This window comes from Pleurodeles waltl, chromosome 3_1 (assembly GCF_031143425.1).
Source record: "Pleurodeles waltl isolate 20211129_DDA chromosome 3_1, aPleWal1.hap1.20221129, whole genome shotgun sequence".
Classification (NCBI taxonomy): domain Eukaryota; kingdom Metazoa; phylum Chordata; class Amphibia; order Caudata; family Salamandridae; genus Pleurodeles; species Pleurodeles waltl.
This window is the reverse complement of record NC_090440.1, coordinates 426,875,362-426,896,578: the sequence shown is the minus strand read 5'-3', so window position 1 is coordinate 426,896,578 and position 21,217 is coordinate 426,875,362. Positions and strand designations below refer to the sequence as shown.

General features: G+C 47.2%; 1 protein-coding gene across 2 annotated transcripts in view; it reads left to right on the top strand.

Moving 5' to 3' along the window:
* POLG (DNA polymerase gamma, catalytic subunit) overlaps positions 1-21,217 on the top strand; it is a 795,283-nt gene that overhangs the window by 709,722 nt on the left and 64,344 nt on the right. For both annotated transcript variants that reach the window (XM_069222697.1, XM_069222698.1), the window contains exons 21-22: positions 4,435-4,643; positions 5,365-5,525. In XM_069222697.1, the coding sequence (XP_069078798.1) occupies positions 4,435-4,643; positions 5,365-5,525 (370 nt within the window). The remainder of the gene's footprint in view (positions 1-4,434; positions 4,644-5,364; positions 5,526-21,217) is intronic.

Below are 21,217 nucleotides of genomic sequence, written 5' to 3'. Positions count from 1 at the left end.
CCTATTGTGCACGACTCTACGAGGAGCGGCCCAGGCCACGAGTGGAGAGGGAGGCCCCCTTGCTGGGGGAGGTATCACAACCTAGAATTTTGGTAGTGGAGAGACAAGACCTCGATGAACTCATAATGCTTGAGGAGGTCAGGGCCGCTATCTCAACACTGGCTGCTGGCAAAACCCCAGGCCCGATGGTTTCCCGGCAGAGCTTTACAGCAAGTGCAGCAACATCCTTGCCCCTCACTTGCTTGCCATGTTTGAGGAAGCCGAGCAGACGGGTGGTTTTCCCCCAGGTCTCGACCAGGCCACCATAGTGGTGGTACCCAAGACCAACCCCCTTTGGCAGCAATGTTCTGACTACCGCCCCATCTCACTTCTCAACACCGAACTTAAGATACTGTCCATGATACAAGCCACCAGGCTGAAGAGGGTGCTGTCCTCGTTGATACACCAGGACCAGTGCGGCTTTATGCCAACTAGAAGTACTAGACATTGCATTAGACATTTACATGTGGCGCTGGCTAACCGGGGCGTTGCAGCTATTGGGGCTGTTCTCGAAGTCCTCTGGCCTGACACCCAACCCCAGGAAATCTCTACTGGTTCCGTTGCACCCCACGAGGGATAGTTATGACTGGCAGAATACCATCCCTGTCTGACACAACAGCTTCCAGCATGTGGGAGTAACTGTAGCTCTGCTAGCTGAGCTGGCGTGGTCACTTAACGTCTCACTGCTCACTCAGAAGGTCAAAGACGACCTCCCGAGATTGCAGACCCTGCCCCTCAACATCCTGGGAAGGATAGCGCTTTATAAAATGATGGTGTTACCTTGGTTCCTCTACCTGCTCCAGAACTTCCCCTATCCCATACACATGTGGTGGTTTAAGGAAATGGACGCAGTAGCGCGGCAATTTCTATGGTAGAATACCCGGCCCCGGCTGGCGCTCCGCACCTGTCAGTAAGATGTGTATGAAGGTGATTTGGGGGTGTCCAACCTTTATCTTTACTACCTAGCAATGCACCTGCTGGTGATTAACGACTGACTGGGGGAGGCTGGCCCGATCCTGCATATCAACTAGAACGTCTGACGATGGGCTTACCTGGCCTACCCCGGATGGTGTATGGTAACCCCCTACCACGTAGGGTCCCAGAGGTGACAAGAGTGGTACTGATGGGATGGAGGGCGGCACAGGGGGCGACGGGCTAGTGGCACCGTCTTACCCAACAAACTGTAGGGGTTCCAAAAATGGGACCTTATAGGCATTTCACTACTGGGGGACGTCTGGGAGGGCTCCCACATGCGGTCCTTCCAGGAGCCTCAACAGAGTACTCGCTCGCCAGGACCCAATTCCATAGATACCTACAACTCAGGCACGCACTAAGCGTGCACTTCCAGGCTGGCACGGCCCTCCCAGAGTTTAGCCTCATGGAGGCCAAGTCTCTGATGGGTGGCTTGGGTAAAGGGGGGAGTGCCGCAAATATACCGCACCCTGGTCAAAAACACAACACAGACATTTGGCAGACTCTGAGAGCAGTGGGAAAAATGGTTGGGTCACATAGAGGACGAGGACTGGAGAAACTCGCTGATGGCCCCAAGAACCTTGACTATGACCATCGTCTTCGAGTGGTGCAAACCTACTATCTGCATACGGCCTACCTCACAACCGACAAGTTGCATAAAGCAGGTCTCCTACCCCGTGCCGATTGTCCCCGCTGTGCAAGCCCCAATGCAGACTTTTACCACATGGTGTGGAGCTGTCCACACATAGCAACCTACTGGCGAGCAGTGGCGACAGAAATCTCCAGAATCCTGCAGGTGGAGGTGGAGGCTGCCCTGCTGCCGCTTTGGTTGGGGGTCCTGGAGGGGGTGGGGACCAGTAGAGCGAAATGGGCCTTTCTGGGAGTGGCATGTCTGGTGCCCAAGAGAAACAACGCAGCTGGCTGGAAGGCGGAGACGGCGCCGGCACTCGCGAAATGGCGACGTGGAGTGGACTGATGCGCCCAACAAGAAAAACTAGTATATGAAGCAAGAGGGTGCCCTGCTAAATATGACAGATTGTGGGGGAAGTGGACAGGAACCTGGGGAGATCGTTCAGCGGCTATGTCTTAGGTGCAGCGACCGTTGTGTGCTCCGTCCCTGCCCAATACGGCTAATATCGATCATGTACTCATGTTAATTATGTGGGACTTGTATAGTGCTAAGTCAAGGAAGTGCGAGTGTGACCTTTTGGTTTTTATGTTGTTATGCCAAACTAATAAAGTTGCTTATAAAAAAAAATGATAATGAATAAATAAAGAACAATATCTTTAGTAGAAATAAATGGTAAAATGTGGGAATTACGTAATAAGTCTTGAAATGTTTAAAAGTTGGAAAAATCAAATCACGATTTAATAAAGATTACATGTTTTAAAGAATATAGATGTTAGTTTAATATTTTATTCTTAACACATGATTAAATTAAAAGTTTAAAAATGGATTGTCAAATTTGTAACGTTGTATTAAGCTATGTATATATTATTCAATAAAAAGTGTGTGAGACTATAAAGAATTATTTAAATTATGAATATGCAACATAAATCCTAAATAAATACCCACATATCAAAAATAATATCCAACAATATAACCCTGAAAATAAATGTCCACAACCCACCCCAGCCCCCCCAAAAAACTCCTCACCCTTTTACCATAAAACTGTATCACCCTGCTCCTTATAAATCCACAAATATGTTTTTAATTGAAAACAACCACACTCCAAAGAATTAAATACCCAATATGTAAAACACTCCCCACCCTTAGCACCTAAAAACAGCATCCAGTACCTAAGATCAAACCCAAAATGAAAATTTAAGAACCTATTTTTAAAAATATAATGTAAACAAAAAAATAACATAATCCCTAAAATAAACAACCACACCCAAAAAATACATCAAATTTAAAAAACTCTCCATCCTTATCTCTGAAAACCCTAGCTTCCCGTTCCTAAGATCATGAGTTCAAAAAGAGATATTTTCAAAAATCATGTTAAAAATTGCAATATGTAAAGAAAAAAATGACAGCATAACCCGTAAAATAAATACCAAATATGGAGACCTAAACTTTCCATTTCCCTTTGACCCCAACCCCTAAACTCTTATTACTTTCCCTTTTGTGTGTGCCTGGTGGGTTAGGGGGGCAAGGGGTCAACCCCCTCGGCCCTCAACCCCTAATCCCCAGTTTATCACTATCCAGCTAATTATGTGGAAATGGCAAGATGTGTGGAAGAGATACGTGTGTGGTAAGGTTACCTTTCTAAGCCTGATGGTGAAATGGACCCAGTCACGAAGATCCCAGTCTAGCTGTTACCAAAGAAAAATATCTTGTTCTGATTGATATTTCTAATGGCAGATTCCTCACTTTTAGAGTCTGTACTACAGCAGTACCTCCTAAAGTTGGCAGAAAAGATGGGTAGTGAACTCAGAGCAAAAACGGACTCAACTGTGAAGGCAGCGGTATTTCCTGAAAGTATGCACTGATGCCTGGACAATGTATCTGCGAGTGTCAACACCATTGCGGATGCCTTGGCCTTGATGGAATGGGTTTTCAGACCTCAGGAGGCAGCTTTTTGGCTGATTTGTAGCAGATCCTGATCCAGAACACTATCTCCCTTGAAAGGGTCCTCATTTGCACTGCCTTATCTTTATTTGTACCTGAAAACCAGATGACGAGCTGATCATTTATCTGATGAGTTTAAGTGATTAATCTAAAAACTTACGAGACTCTCCAGATCAAGGCAATGGAGTATCTTCTCCTTTGAGGCATGATCATGTGGCCAATGTGGAAGTGTGTCACTACTTTAGGAAGAAAGGCTCCACATGCCTTAGCACTAACATGACTGGTGGTATAGGATTGTTATACTGACAATTTCTCCAGTTCACTGACATGATGGCAATGAGGAAGAGTGTTTTCAAGGTTAAGAGCCTTAAAGAGCAGATGTGTAGAAACTCAAACACAGTGTAAATATAGCGAGTAAACTCTGCAAGACATAGGCATATAAAACCTTATATAAATGCATATACTCAGAGTGCAAGTACATGTGTGGTGCTTCGTGTATTTTTGTGTGTTGCACATATTTTATTTTGTCATGATTTGTCTTATGAAGAAGTTCCACAAAATGCGACGAAACATGTTGACTCTTAGTATAAATTGTTGAAAGAACACACATTTGGAATACAAAGAATAAATGTCATCATTTGAAGTCAGGGACTACCTATTATTATTATTGCAGTGCCCTAATTTTGCTTGTTTTAAAGTGCACCACATCTGAAGTGTTTCGTATTCAAATAGTTAAAAGATGATTTCCCAATATATAGCCTCCGACAAAGACAAAATATTGTGCTTGTATCGAAACCACTGAAATTGCTTGCTGTGGAAACCTTACCTTTTCCTTTTGTATTTGTTTCCAGTTTATAACAAGTCGGGTGAACTGGGTGGTACAGAGTTCCGCAGTGGATTACCTGCACCTCATGCTGGTCTCCATGAAGTGGTTGTTTGAAGAATTTGACATCGATGGTCGGTTCTGCATTAGCATTCATGACGAGGTGCGCTATCTTGTTAAGTGTGAAGATCGGTACAGAGCTGCACTAGCGCTGCAAATTACCAACCTTTTAACAAGGTATAGTGCAATCAAAAATACATTTCTGACTAAACTGGGTAGACAGCATGGTTAACAATGACTTTGAAAACTATTAATTTGTGTGACAAGTACCCACAAGATTAGTAAATGAGAAATCCTAACAATTTGTTTTTATCAAATCATGGCTACGATTTTGGAGATTATAAAAGCTATTGAAGACCTAGGGTTATTTTTAAATAAAGTATTTGATCCATTTTGCGTTTATCATAATCACTGGGAAAGGCCATACTAGTTAAATATGTAACGAGCGTCACTCAAATTAGCTAGCCTCTGGTCTAAGAGATCTTGCTTATAATTAGTTTTCTTTTGGGGTCAATCAAAATGATCACATTGTTAATCGTAAAGTACTATACTTAAATTTAATTAAAGTAAGTGTAGAGAATAAAGCATTCTCTTATTGGTGTATGGCGAGCCGTGACTAAAGCTGGAAGAATGGAAATTAGCAACTGTGATTGGTAGATGCAGTTGATAGTCCCAATAGCTGTGCTGTGAACTAAGGGTTCAGTACGTATTGCATTAGCAACCACAATCCATGGTTTGAAGCAAGTATGGAGTAGTTTTTGGTATCCTTTATTCATCTTTCAACTACAGCGGTTGTTAAACCACATTAAACCTATTTATGAGAACTCGAGTTTGACAACCTTTTGTGCATTGAGGATTTGTAACAGGTTTGTGTAAGAATTAGGTATTTTTGTTTTAGGTCCATGTTTGCCTACAAACTGGGGATGTTGGACCTGCCTCAGTCGGTTGCATTTTTCAGTGCAGTAGATATTGACCAGTGCCTAAGAAAAGAAGTAAACATGGATTGTACAACACCATCTAACCCAACTGGAATGGAGAGGCGATATGGAATTACACAGGGTGAGTAATTGCCAATGCCTGAACAGTACATAGTGACCAGCATATGAGATGTACATTCAATATATTTGTCAAGCACATACATAAATTCCTGTGTGATTAAAAAAGGGATTTAAGCCCAATACCCATACACACTTTTCTTAATGCCTGTTCATCGCAATAATTCCATAAAATGTTATCCTACACATTTTAGGAATAAAGTCATTTTTATGTAGCATTCTTTCTCTCTATAGTCCCCTCTGTGTGGAAATGTGTTATTACACTTCGTAATGCGACAGTGAAAATCATAAAGTAAAAAAAAATAACTTGTTCAGTACCCCAAAGGATGCCTATACCTACAGATTCTAATCTACTTATCTTGTAAAAAGCAGTTGGCCTGTCTCAAATCAAGAATGTCAGGGTGATGGATAAATGGCTCTACGTTTTTCTTTCATGTCATTCTGTGGGCCATTGCTGCATATGCAGCTGTAGTAGATCAGGAGTGATACTGACAATAAGGGTATTGATGATATCCTTTGCGATGGTTTGTGATGTCTTAGCAAATTTGCTTTTATGTTTGAATTGTAACTGCAAAATCCCCTTAACTGGAGTACTTTCAGCGAACGGTATTGTTTTCGTAATTTATGTTAGCAGTCTTATTGCTGAACCATGTCCATGTGTAAAAAACAGTGACTGTACCTTTACACTCACTGAGGGAAAAACCTTTAAGAGGCGTTTTCTTTAGCTACAAAAATGTCAAGCTGGCATAAGCTGCAGGAAGTCTTACAAACCTTCCTACATACTTCAGTTGAAGATATTTTTTGGGGGTGAGCCAGCACCTGAGCAGTAAAATGATATACCTCTTTTCAGTGAAACCACAGAAACAAAATACAATTGACAATTGTATTGCATTCCTAAAATTGCATTTAATGTCTTTGAGGATCTCTTTTTCTTGTATGTGTAACTGAAGCAGCCTTTCTTTTCTTTATACACTCTGTGTGGCCCTCTGTTGGTTAGTAATGGCATGTACAGTTACACTCTGTGAGGAGATCTTTAGTTTTGAAGTGGTACTGTAGCCGACTTCCCTACTATAAGATGACTGCAGAGATGCCTAATACTGGTTCTGCATAGTTAATCACAATACAAGCTGTATAAAGAAGATGCATGGGAAGTGTGATTGCAGCCTTTCCTTTCTAATCTTGGAGAAGATTAGGCAGCTGCTAGTGGTACTGAAGCCTTTAGTTTCCATGTACTCTCTCCGAGGTCATCTGTTTGCTGTCACAGAAACTGCAGCCATTTGCCTTCATTTAATTTTGAGGGAACATCTGTTTCCGAGACCTTTGTTCTGTATGAAATATTTGTGAGGGCATCTGTGCCTGTTAGTGGAGCTGTAGCCTTCCTTTTTATGTGTCATTGCCCACTTTTGTGATTCTGTGTGATCTCTGGTAGGGCATTCGCTGGCTCTCAGTTTTGTTAGTTATAAGCTGGGTACAAAGTGATGGCAAGGAAGACGTGCTTGTAAATGGGAACGTTCTCATGGTTGCGCCCATGGAAACAGTCTAACTACTCACTTATGAATACAGCTTTCTTCAAAAGTAAGGTCTTCAGCTTCTTCCTGAAGGTGAGGAGCGAAGATGTTTATCTGATCTGTATTGGGATGGAGTTGGAGACCTTTGAAGCATGGCAAAAGGAGGCCTGTCTTCTGTTATTTTCCTTCTTGCATTTCTTTGTCTCGAGGGCTGGGATGACCAGGCTTAACATGTTGTGTGCACTATCAGAAATCCTAATCTTTTCTGATAAATACAGTGGAGTTTTGAAGGCGATTGGGTTAAATATGCTGCATCAGTGATGTAATTTTCTAATGTCATCTGTGACGTCATGCGTTAGGTCACTGATGATATGTTGGGAGGAAACTAACCACAACAGGGGAATTTTATTGTTTTTAGGTTTTTGAGCATGAGCATGGCCATACTTTCTCTTCAACTGAAGCTTTTAAGGACATTACTATTTTATTTTATAGTATACTTTATTTTGTGACTTCAATACCTATCCATACCTTGGCCCCTGCCTGCAGTGGACATACGGCGTAGCTTTTGGCCATGATCTTTGTCAGTCCTTTCTGCACTAATACGAGCTTTAAAAACCTCACAGTACCCCCTGTATCCCATCATGCCTCACAGGTAAGAGTTCAGTTCATTTTTCAGGCTCTTACTGTTAGTTAGGATCCTGGCACACTGAGCTTTGCCTTTTTTGACCATTTAGTCAGAAAATTCCTTTTCAAAACTTAGAAATCTAACAGCATTTGAATTTCTCAGTACTTGGAGTTCAGAGAATCTTTTTTCTGATGGAAAAGATTGTATTTTTCTGCCAAGAATGCCTTCACTCTTTGTGAAGTGCCCTTCTAGTGGGAAGTAAAAGGCTCAGACTGACTCTCGTTCAGTCGGTATTATTTGCCTGCCAGAGTCCCACCATCCTGTGTTCACTGCCAGAAGTAATGCAGGCACCCTCTCAAGAGGAAATCAGGCTTCTTGGATTTCAAGATAGAGGAACAACTGGGTCGTCAAGAGGCTTCCTGTTGTTCTGAAGACCCCCACACGTGTTTTTCACCATAGGGATTTTGAATACGACTACAGTCCGAACCGTTGGATGGAATTACACCAAATTTGGCAGCTCTTGGTCCATAATAGCCCTTTTTGTTATTTGGTGTAAATCCATTCAGTAGGTTTTGAGATTCTAAAGGAAAAAGAAATACAGATATCCAGATTCGGATCTGACAGTCTGTATCCTGTTATCTGATTGGCTGCGAACACTTCAAGCAGGATGTGTTGGCAGCCATTTTGGGACTCTGGCTCTGCCAATTCCAAATAAAAAACATAAAAATAAAGAAAAAGGGGGCAGGGTAGGAATACCCTTGCCCCCTAGATGTGGTGCTGGGGTCCCCCAGGGACCCCACCTGGCCCAAAAAGTGTTTTCTTTTTTTGTTTTTTGTGGCAAAATTAGCAGAATCAGTGAATCTCTGTGAAAATTAAAAACCACAAGCATGTCTCCTGCACTTATTTAAACTTAAGGCCCTGGGTCGGCCAGGTCCCAGGGGCATGCAGATGTGTAAAAAAAAAAAAAAAAAAAAGAGTAGAGCAGAGGAGCTGCCTGGACCCCCCTCTTCAGACTCTTAAGAGCCCCAGGGGCCACCACCTCCTCCTCACGGCTCTAATAGTAAACAGGAGGGGGATATGTGGATCCCTATCCTCAAGCTATTAAGAGCCCCGGGGACCACCACCTCCCTTGGGCTTTAACAGGAAATTGGAGGGGAGCTGCATGGACCCCCACCCCCTCCTTGGCCCTGTTGGGCCCCAAGGACCACCACCTCCCTGGGGCCAAAAATACAAAAGAAAGAGGAAGGAAAGGGGCCATAGCCCCCCTCCTGGGCTGTTTTCAGCCCCAGACACCACCACATCCCTGGGGCTGGCCCTCCAGACCAAAGGGGGGGGGAGGGGGTAAAACGCCCCCAGAGCCACTAATGGCCCCAGGGACTGCCACCCCACTGGGCCGGCTACTTATCTCCCAAGGTGCCCACCCTTCTGAGATGGCAGTTTGATGTTGCTTGGAGGGAAGCTATGACAGCTCTGCCAAGCAAGAGCAAACTGTAAGTCTGCTCCCAGCGGGCGAAAGCAGGATAACTGCACTCGCTAACTGTGAGGGGACTTTTCATCTGTTTTCCTGCCTGCTGTGAAGGGGGCAGGAAAACATATGAAAGAATTGCTCCAGCACGGAGGGAGCAGCCTTTTAAGACGCTCCCTCCGTATGGGAGCAATGCCAGCTTCAGCTAGAGGGAGGAAGCTGCAGGGGTAATTGAGGGCTCCCCCCTCGGTCCCCAAGAGAGATAAAAATAAACACATCTCCACCAAACAAAGAAGCACTTACTACATATAATTAAGAGGAAGTACCCTTGTTTTGTGGAGGTTCAACTCTTTGTAGTCTCGTTGTCTTCTCTACACGACGATTCATATTATTGTAGATTTCTGTTTGAAGATGCTCGAGGAAGAATCACATTGCCAAAATTACACACACACACACAAGGTTACTGGAAATATTACCTTGGGGACCTTTAGGCAGCTGTAGTGTACAATGTGTGCTATGCGTTTACCCAACAAGGTAACACTTACTGATTAGCCACTAGAAAGTACTTTAGTTGGGTCGACATTTGTGCAAAACTGTGGCCTCTTCTTGGATAAATAAGCAGGTCAGGATGCATTCTGACACCGATGCTTAGTTCACAGGAATTAAACCTGAACGGGAAGCCCTTATAACAAATATAAACAAAGCAGGTGCCCCAGTTGAAGCTCTGCTTCCATAAAGTACAAATCTTGGCTAAGGCAAAGCAAGTGTGCTTTCTCGGCAGTTCCATATTCAAAAATTATCAGAAATCCTTGATGGAGGAGAATGCATTGTTGCTCATTCGGAGTGCAATATCTTCTGTAGTGACTGTGACAAGTGGTTTGTTTCTTGTAATCTCCTGTTGAGAACAGAGCACATTAGTTTCCCATTGCTATGAGTATGCAAGTGTACAAAGTGACCTAGAAGCCCCATCCGTTTGGCTGCAGGTCCTGTGTGGCGCAGGGTTGGATGGCTACGGGGGGCTGGCCGCTGGGCCTGCACCCAAACCTCGCTCTGTGTGGCACAGAGTTGGATGCCTTTGAAGGGGCTGGCAAAAGGCCAGGCCCTGCGGCCAACCCCTGCCACGCACAGCCAAAGGCTGTGCACAGTGTGGGGTTGAATGAATGCGGGAAGTGGCAGCACGTGGGAGGTTTGGTGCATGACCTGCACGCAGGCCCTGCAGCCAACCCTGCGCCGTGCATGGCTTGAGGCTGGATGCATGTGGGGGGTTTGCTGCAGGCCCTGGCTGCAGGTCAGGCCCTGCGGCCAACCCCTCGCTGTGTTGAAAAAACATAGACATCCACTGATTTTTCAACGCCAATCATTAAATTCAAGGGGCAGGTCCCCAGCTTACCACACTGCTGCCCACTGTTTCCTTGGCTGCCAGCAGAAGGGGCCACACCACAGTTTCGCTCCCCTACGACTGTCACTAATGTGTGGGGCTAGTCCTCAGGGTGCTGCAGTCCCCAGCTCCCCTCCTCAGCATCGCTGGCAGGGCTTCACATAAGTGAACCCGGATGGGGGAAGACAGGCGGGCCCCCTGCTAATGAGCATCTGTGGTTGCTGTTGTGGCCCTGTCCTCCACCCCCCTGCAAGCCTGACCAACTGTGCAGTCAATTTTCAGATCACAGACCCTCGTCCTTCCACTGCCACTCAATGATATGCAGCCAATATCAGTTTTACTGTTCCCCCCCAGCCGCCTCCTCGTTGACTAGCTTACCGGTAGAAATCCTCCAAGAGCGCACCGCCCAAGCTCCCTCTGATCACAGGCTTCACTGCAGCCCCTGTCCCATCCCGCACGGAGGCTCCCTCCACGTTCCGCTCTCCCACGTTGCAGAGCCTCTTGCTGGTTTCTGCCATCCTCCGGTCGCCACTCCTTCTGACCCAGGGAGTCCCACACCAGAACTCTCCGCCTCTCCAAAGTCATTTTGCTGGGCCTATACAGCCTGCCATGGGCGCGCCACTGCGTTCGACCACACCCTCTTTTCTCTGCTCCTGTCTGGGTCCCTGGCTTTAGCTTCCTCTTCCAAGTTGGTCCTCCTGTCTGGGCAGATCAGTGTCCAGGGGTGTCTCGGCCCGCAGCCGCTGCAGTGCAGCCTTTCTTATCCCTACCTGTCCATGGGTGGCCTCAATACTCTTTCCGGTCCCAGCCCAAGACTATTCCCCAGACCAGGGGGATCAGGATATTAAAAGTGTTGCAGCAGGGGTCCCCACACCTTACCAGAAGTGCATAATGTGGCTGTTACGCAGAGGATGTTGAAGGATTTTGCATCGGGTCGTGGAGCTCGGAAACAGAGCACCCGCTCTGCCCTCTTACCAGGCCACGCCACTGGACTTCTTCTCCTCACCCAGGAGAGAATGTCTCAGTTTTGTACTATACACTTCCCTTCAAATATCTGATTGTGGGAACACCTTCAGGTTCAGCTCGTTATGGAGCCTGTCATACATATTTCCTGTGATTCTGATTTTATTGAAGGACTTGCGGAAGATGCGAGAAGGGGAAGCATTCTGATCACCCTGACGGGGCAAGGAGGATCTGGTGTGCCAATCTGTTTCCATTCAGTATTTGCCATCCTCTCCTGCACAGGTGGACCTGTCCTGGAAGCATGATGATTGTGTCCTCCACCCCAGTTCTTAGACACTGCAAATGCATGCATGGACATTGAACAGTGCCAGCTACCTAACCCTTTCAAATCAAATCAAATCATTAGCATTTATAAAGCGCGCTACTCACCCGTGCGGGTCTCAAGGCGCTAGGGACAAAGGGGGTGGTTATCGCTGCTCGAACAGCCAGGTCTTTAGGAGTCTCCGGAAAGCGGAGTGGTCCTGGGTGGTCCTGAGGCTGGTGGGGAGGGAGTTCCAGGTCTTGGCCGCCAGGAAGGAGAAAGATCTCCCACCCGCCGTAGAGCGTCGGATGCGAGGGACGGCGGCGAGTGCGAGGCCAGAGGAGCGGAGGGGGCGGGTGGGGACGTAGAAGTTGAGCCGTCTGTTGAGGTATTCCGGTCCCTTGTCGTGGAGGGCTTTGTGTGCGTGGGTGAGAAGTCGGAAGGTGATCCTTTTGCTGACTGGGAGCCAATGCAGGTGTCTCAGGTGTGCGGAGATGTGGCTGTTGCGGGGTACGTCGAGGATGAGGCGGGCTGAGGTGTTTTGAATGCGTTGCAGGCGATTTTGGAGTTTGGCGGTGGTCCCAGCGTAGAGGGTGTTGCCGTAGTCCAGGCGGCTCGTGACGAGGGCGTGGGTCACGGTTTTTCTGGTGTCGGCGGGGATCCAGCGGAAGATCTTGCGGAGCATGCGGAGGGTGAGGAAGCAGGCGGAGGACACGGCGTTGACTTGCTTGGTCATGGTGAGAAGGGGGTCCAAGATGAAGCCGAGGTTGCGGGCGTGGTCTGCGGGGGTCGGTGCGGTGCCGAGGGCCGTGGGCCACCAGGAGTCGTCCCAGGCGGACGGGGTGTTGCCGAGGATGAGGACTTCAGTTTTTTCAGAGTTCAGCTTTAGGCGGCTGAGCCTCATCCAATCTGCGACGTCCTTCATACCCTCTTGTAGGTTGGTCTTGGCGCTGGCGGGGTCCTTGGTGAGGGAGAGTATAAGTTGGGTGTCGTCGGCGTAGGAGGTGATGATGATGTCGTGCTTGCGTACGATGTTAGCGAGGGGGCTCATGTAGACATTGAAGAGTGTCGGGCTGAGTGATGAGCCTTGAGGTACGCCGCAGATGATCTCAGTGGGTTCTGAGCGAAACGGAGGGAGGTAGACTCTTTGGGAGCGGTTTACGAGGAAGGAGGCGATCCAGTCCAGGGCCTGGTTTTGGATCCCGGTGGAGCGGAGGCGGGTGATTAGGGTACGGTGACAGACGGTGTCAAAGGCAGCCGAGAGGTCAAGAAGAATGAGGGCGACTGTTTCACCGTTGTCCATCAGGGTTCTGATGTCGTCTGTGACTGAGATGAGGGCGGTTTCAGTGCTGTGGTTGGTTCGGAATCCGGTCTGTGAGGGGTCGAGCAGGTTGTTGTCTTCCAGGAAGGTGGTCAGCTGTTTGTTGACGGTCTTCTCTAATACTTTGGCTGGGAAAGGCAGAAGGGAGATGGGGCGGAAGTTTTTCAGGTCGCTCGGGTCAGCCGTAGGTTTCTTTAGTAGGGCGTTGACTTCGGCGTGTTTCCAGCATTCGGGGAAGGTAGCAGAAGAAAAAGAAGAGTTGATGACGGTCTGGAGGTGCGGGGCGATGATGTTGTCGGCTTTGTTAAAGATGAAGTGCGGGCAGGGGTCCGAAGGGGCGCCGGAGTGGATAGAGTTCATGATGGATTTGGTTTCTTCCGTGCTGATGTGGGTCCAGTTGTTGAGGGTGATGGTCGGGGATGTGGGTTCGGTGGTGTTAGGTTGGGTCTGGTGTCCGAAGCTGTCGTGGAGGTCGCTGATCTTGCGATGGAAGAAAGTGGCGAGGGATTCGCATAGATCCTGTGAGGGCGTGACGGCGTTGGCGTTGGCGCTGGGGTTGGAGAACTCCTTGACGATGCTGAAGAGTTCTCTGCTGTTGTGGCTGTTTTTGTCCAGTCTGTCGGTGAAAAAATTCCTTTTGGCAGTGCGGATCAGGTGGTGGTGTTTGCGGGTAGCGTTCTTGAGGGCGGTCATGTTGTCAGCGGTGCGGTCCTTGCGCCAGGCTTTCTCAAGTGCGCGACAAGTTTTCTTTGATTCTTTGAGGGTGTCAGAGAACCAGAGGGGTTTCTTGGTGTTGTTCTGTCGCTGCGAGCGTTTGAGGGGAACAAGGTTGTCTGCGCAGTTGGAGATCCAGTTTGTGAGGTTGAGGGCTGCGACGTTGGGGTCGGTGGTGAGGGTGGGTTGGTTGGTGGCGAGTGCGGCGAACAGTTGCTCTTCAGGGATCTTGTTCCACTGTCGGCGAGGGATGGGTTGAGTGCGGAGGTGGCGGGTCTCGCGTCGGAATGTGAAGTGGACGCAGCTGTGGTCGGTCCAATGAAGGGCGGAGGCGTGGCTGAAGAAGACGTGTTTGCTGGCGGAGAAGATAGGGTCGAGTGTGTGTCCGGCGATGTGGGTGGCAGTGTTCACCAGTTGTTTGAGGCCGAGGTTGGCGAGGTTGTCGAGCAGGGTGGTGGTGTTGGGGTCGTTGTTTTGTTCCAGATGGAAGTTGAGGTCGCCTAGGAGGATGTAGTCCGGTGAGGCGAGGGCGTGCGGGGAGATGAAGTCGGCGATGGTGTCGCTGAAAGGGGCGCGAGGTCCGGGAGGACGGTAGACGAGGGATCCTCTGAGGGTGGTCCTCGGGTCGGTGCGAATCTGAAAATGCAGGTGTTCAGCGGCAAGAGGGGAGTCTTCAGTGGAGGTGGTGACGCTGATGGAGTCTTTGAAGACGATGGCGATGCCTCCTCCTACTTGGTTGGTGCGGTCTTTCCTGGAGATCTTGTAGCCTTCGGGGATGGCGGTGGCGATGTCTGGAGCAGAGGAGGCGTTCATCCAGGTCTCCGTGATGAAGGCGACGTCCGGTGCTGTGGAGTCTAGGAGGTCCCAGAGTTCAACGGCGTGTTTGTGAACGGAGCGAGCGTTGACTAGGATGCACTTGAGGTGGTTGATGGCGCGTGGGCTTGTGGTCGTAGTTGTTGCGTGGTGGAAGATGCGTTTGCAGGAGTTGCAGGCGAAGGGTCCATGGGTGCGTTTGGGGTGAGCTTGGAAGCAGGTGTTGGAGCGTCCTGGGTTGAGGGCATGGAGGGTGGTGGGGTCATAGCGGATCATCGGGGCTTGGGAGCGCTGGGGACCAGGGGTCATGGCGCTGGGCGCGGGCCAGGCGCAGACGGGCGCAGACGGGCTTGCCTCTGGTGCGCCTCCGGCGCGCCAGCGGCGCACCCGCTGCACGCGCCCGCTGCGCGGTCGCACAGCGGCCGCCATATGAGGTAGGAGGGGGGGAGGGGTCAGCTGGGAGCGAATGGGAGCTGGGGGGCGGGGGTGTGCAGGAGGTCGAAGCGGGAAAGCGCGAGGGAGGGGGGGACAGGTAGAGTGAGAAGAGCTGGGGGAGGGGGGTTTAAGGGTGGAGGGGGGAGAGTGTTAGGAGGTTTAGGAGATTAGGGAGAAAGATAGGTGTAGGGTTGTGAAGATAGGGGAGGGGGGGTTGTAGAGGTGGGTGAGGGTGAGAGGTAGAGTGAGGGGATAGGAAGATAGGTAATAGAGGGGGTGGCGGGAGGGGGGGGAGAGATAGAGAAATAGGTAGAGAGAAAAGGTAGATAGAGAAATCGATAGATAGGGAAAAAGATAGAGAGATAGGAAGATAGGAGGAGGTGGAGAGTGAGGGAGTTGGATAGTGGGATAGAGAGATGGAGAGATAGGTAGATAGGAGGAGTGAGGGAGGTAGAAAGTGAACGGGTTAGATAGGGGAGATAGAGGGGGGGATGCGAGTGGGGGAGGGGGATGAGGCAGGAGCAGGAGGGCAGGCGCGGGGAGAAGAGGACGGAGGAGGCAGAAGAGCCGAAGGCAGAAGACAAGAAGAAAAGAAGAACAGAAGAAAAGAAGAACAGAAGAACAGAAGACCGGAAGGACTGAAGACCGGAAGAGCAGAAGACTGGAAGAGCAGAAGACACACAGAAGAACACAGAAGAACAGAGAGGAGTACAGAAGAACAGAGAGGAGTACAGAAGAACACAGAAGAATACAGAAGAAGACAGAGGAAGACAGAAGAAGACAGAAGAATACAGAAGAACACAGAGGGAGACAGAAGAACACAGAGGGAGACAGAAGAACACAGAGGGAGACAGAAGAACACCGAGGAAGACAGAAAAACACCGAGGAAGACAGAAAAACACAGAGGAAGACAGAAAAACACAGAGGAAGACAGAAGAAGACAGAGGAAGACAGAAGAAGACAGAAGAAGACAGAAGAAGACAGAAGAAGACAGAAGAAGACAGAAGAAGACAGAAGAAGACAGAAGAAGACAGAAGAACACAGAAGAACACAGAAGAACACGGAGGGAGATACAAAAAACGAAGAAACAGGGTGCAGAATACCACAGCAGAAGATGAGGAAGAAGAGAAGAGGAGAGAAGACGGGGAGAAGAGGAGTACAGAAGAAGAATACAGACGAGGAGCGAGGAGGAAGAACAGAGAAGAAGGAAAGAGGAAAAGAAGCAGGAGCAGGAGAGAGGGTGAGTAGCGCGGGGCAGAACGAGGGGCTGGGAGGTACTTACTGTGGGGTGGGTCTCAGGAACTCAGGAACCTGGAGGAGCTGCAGCGGCAGGGGGAGCGACCTAACCTTGGGTCAAAGGTCGCTACCACTGTCGCGCAGCGGCCGCCATATGAGGTAGGAGGGGGGGGAGGGGTCAGCTGGGGGCGAATGGGAGCTGGGGGGCGGGGGCGTGCAGGAGGTCGCGGCGGGAAAGCGCGAGGGAGGGGGGGACAGGTAGAGTGAGAAGAGCTGGGGGAGGGGGGTTTAAGGGTGGAGGGGGGAGAGTGTTAGGAGGTTTGCTTACTATCTGAAGTTGTAGATGTCATCTTCGCTTTGAGATTATGTACACTACAGCATATTACATATATTTGTTTATGGCAAATGGAAATAATCTGCTGTGAGTTATTAGGGTCTATTTCCGCCTCTTCAGAGAGATTATGGTCAAAACAAAGTATCACCTATATTGGTTTAGTTTCAAATTGAAATACTTTGATGTGAGTTATAAAGGTATGGCTCTATTTACTTTTAATCCTCTGATTTTAATTCCTCTGCCATAGGACTGTCGTTATTAGAACACGACTGCTTGATTCGGGGCAGCACCACCACAGTTTGTGGGTGACTGAGTCAATCACACGTCTTGGCAGCTGTCAGCCCAACCCTTTCAGCTAGCTAGCAACACCTCAACCAAACATAGAAAGCAAAGGTGATTTGTGGCAGCCTGACGCATGACACACTGTGACATCTCAGGGGAAATCGTGGTCGACAAATCTCAACCCTATTCCTTGTTTGCAAAAAGATCTCATACACACAAATAGGCCAAAGAAAAGATGCAGGATGGTTTTCAATACATTTATTGAAACAACTGCAATCTACAATACGTATATGAGCTGCAGTTATTAGGGCAATAAGACATAAGGTTTAGGATTGTTGTGACCAGTGAGAAGAAAATAAACAACCCCAGCATATTGGAATGAGATATGTATATATTTGGAAATTGTCACTTACCCAGTGTACATCTGTTCGTGGTATGTTCCGCTGCAGATTCACATGCTGTGCATGCGTCTGCCATCTAGTGTTGGGCTCGGAGTGTTACAAGTTGTTTTTCTTCGAAGAAGTGTTTGAGTCACGGGATTGAGTGACTCCTCATCTTCAGCTCCATTGCGCATGGGCATCGACTCCATGTTAGATTGTTTTCCCGCAGAGGGTAAGGTAGGAGTGATAGAGTATAAAGAAAAGAGATGTCCATGCTAATGGAATGGTAAATATAAATATATATATACATATGTACAAATGTGGTTAACTTAAACGACTCCAAGCTTCCGGGGAGGTGGGAGGGTGCATGTGAATATGCAGCGGAACATGCCACGAACAGATGTACACTGGGTAAGTGACATTTTCCGTTCAATGGCATGTGTAGCTGCAGATACACATGCTGTGCATAGACTACAAAGCAGTTAGTCCTACCATAAAAGCGGTGGTTAGCCTGTAGGAGTTGAAGTTGTTTGAAATAATGTTCTGAGTACAGCTTGACCTACTGTGGCTTGCTGTGTTGCTAAAACATCTACACAGTAGTGTTTAGTAAATGTATATAGTGTTGACCAAGTAGCTGCTTCACATATTTCAGCCATTGGTATATTTCCCGAGAAGGCCATTGTAGCACCTATCTTCCCTGTGGAATGTGCTTTAGGAACAACTAAGAGTTATCTTTTAGCGTTAAGGTAACATGTTTGGATGCATTTTACTATCCATCTTGCTAAACCTTGTTTTGGAATGGGGTTACCAGTATGAGGTTTTTGAAAAGCTACAAATAGCTGTTTAGTTTTCCTGAATGGTTTTGTTCTATTTATGTAGTACATTAGAGCTCTTTTAATGTCTAATGTATGTAGGGCTCTTTCTGCTACAGAATCTGGTTGTGGGAAGAAGACTGGTATTTCCACTGTTTGATTGATATGAAAAGGTGATACTACTTTAGGAAGAAATTTAGGGTTAGTTTGTAGTACAACTTTGTTTGTGTACCTGTATGAATGGTTCTTCAATAGTGAAAGGTTGAATTTCACTAACTCTTCGCAATGATGTAATTGCCACTAGGAAGGCAACTTTCCATGTTAAAAATTGCATTTGACATGAGTGCATAGGTTCAGATGGTAGGCCCATAAGTCGCGTAAGCACTGTTTAAATTCCAAGAAGGAACTGGAGGTGTTCTGGGTGGAATGATGCGTTTTAAGCCTTCCGTGAAGGCTTTGATAACATCTACACTAAATAAAGACGTGCACTGTATAGTTTGCAAATATGCAGAAATTGCAGTGAGATGTATTTTTATGGAAGAGAATGCTAGATTTGATTTTTGCAAATGAAGCAAATAACATACAATATCTTGTATTGATGCTGAAAGAGGGGGAATTTGTTTAGACTGTCAGTAATATACAAATCTTTTCCATTTGTTGGCATAGCACTGTCTGGTAGTGGGTTTTCTTGCTTGCTTATTTACTTCCATACATTCAGTTGGTAGTTGTAAATACCCAAATCCTATGAACTCAGGAGCCAAATCGCTAGATTGAGTGTGTTGGGATTTGGGTGCCTGATCTGCCCTTTGTTTTGTGTCAACAGAGCTGGTCTGTTTGGGAGTGTGGTACTGGTGACAGGTCTAGTAGTGTTGTGTACCATGGTTGACGTGCCCACGTTGGCACTATGAGTATCAGATTGAGCGTGTTTTGACACAATTTGTTGCCTAGAAATGGCTTGAGCGGGAGAGGGGGAAAAGTGTAAGCAAATATCCCTGACCAATTCATCCATAGAGCATTGCCCTTGGATAGGGGATGTTGGTATCTGGATGCAATGTTTTGGCATTTTACGTTTACGCTGGTGGCGAACAGATCTATGTCTGGTGTTCCCCATTGTTGAAAGTATTTTTGAAGTACTTGAGGGTGAATCTCCCACCCGTGTGTCTGTTGATGATTTCTGCTGAGAACATCCGCTAGCTGGTTGCGTATCCCTGGAATGTATTGTGCTACCAGGTGAATTTGATTGTGTATTGCCCATTTCTAAATTTTTGGAGTTAGGAGGGAGAGTTGGGGCAAATGTGTCCCTCCTTGTTTGTTTAGGTAAAACATGGTGGTCATGTTGTCTGTTTTGATCAGGACATTCTTGTGAATAAGGAGAGGCTGAAAAGCTTTGAGTGCTAGGAAGACAGCTAAAAGCTCTAAGTGATTTATGTGTAGCTGTTTGTGTTGTGAATCCCATTGTCCTTGAATGTTGTGATTGTTGAGGTGAGCTCCCCAGCCAATCATTGATGCATTTATGTAACTATGGTCTGAGGCACAGGGTCTTGAAACGGCCGCCCTTTGTTTAGATTTGTGGAATTCCACCACTGAAAGGACATGTATGTTTGGCGGTCTATCAACACTAGATCTTGAAGTTGACCCTGTGCTTGTGACCATTGTTGTGCAAGGCACTGTTGCAAGGGCCGCATGTTTAGTCTTGCATATGGAACAATTGCAATACATGATGCCATCATACCTAATAGTCTCATGACAAATTTGACAGTGTATTGTTGACCTGTCTGTATTTGTGCTAATATATTGTGGAATGCTTGTATTCTCTGCATATTTGGACTTGCAAGCGCTTTTTGTGTATTTAGTATTGCCCCTAAATACTGTTGTATTTGCGCAGGCTGTAGTTGTGACTTTTAGTAGTTTATTGAGAACCCTAGCGTGTACAGGGTTTGGATTACATAATGCGCATGGTTTTGACACTGCGTATGACTGTTTGATTTTATTAGCCAATCATCTAGGTATGGAAAGACATGTATGTGTTGTCTTCTTAGGTAGGCTGCGACTACCGCTAGGCACTTTGTGAATACCATTGGAGCTGTTGTTATTCCAAAGGGTAACACTTTGAACTGATAGTGCTTTCCTTGAATGACAAACCTGAGATATTTTCTGTGCGCAGGATGGATGGTTATGTGAAAATACGCATCTTTGAGGTCTAATGTTGCCATGAAATCGTGTTGCTGAAGTAGTGGGATAACATCCTGTAGTGTTATCATATGAAAGTGTTCTGACAGAATGTAAAGATTGAAGGTTCTGAGATCTAATATTAGCCTTAAGGTGCCATCCTTTTTGGGAATGAGGAAATACAGTAAGTAAACTCCTGTTCCTACTTGATTTTGTGGCACGGGTTCTATTGCTTGTTTGAGTAATAGAGATTTGACCTCTTCCTGTAACAGAGTGATATGGTCTGTGTATAGCCTGTGTGGTTTTGGTGGAATGTTTGGTGGAGTTTGTATCAATTCTAGGCAATATCCATTGCGGATAATTGATAATTCCCAGTTGTCTGTGGTAATGTTTACCCAATTTTTGTGAAACTTTTGCAGTCTTCCCACCCCCCACAGGAGAGTTGTGAATTGGAAAAGAATGGTACAAGTCACTGTTTACCTTGTGAGGCTTGTTTTGATGTCTGATATTTTCCCCTGCCTCCGGGGTACTGGCCTCTGAAACTACCTCTTTGATATTGAGGTTGGTAGGGTGATTTTGGCTGTGATGTGGATGGCTCTGTACTCTGGGGCCTAAAGCCACCTCTAAACTGTGGTTTCTGAAAGGATCCCCTGTGTTGTGTGGTGTATAGCGCACCCATGGCCTTTGCAGTGTCTGAGTCTTTACGCAATTTTTCAATTGCAGTGTCCACCTCTGGGCCGAAAAGTTGTTTTTTATTGAACAGCATATTCAACACCGCTTGTTGAATTTCAGGTTTAAACCCGGAGGACCTGAGCCATGCGTGCCTCCTGATTGTTACAGCAGTGTTGACACTTCTGGCAGCTGTGTCTGCTGAGTCTAGGGTAGACCTAATTTGGTTATTGGAAATGGCTTGCCCTACCTCTACTATCTGCTGTGCCTTTTTTTGATGTTCCTTGGGGA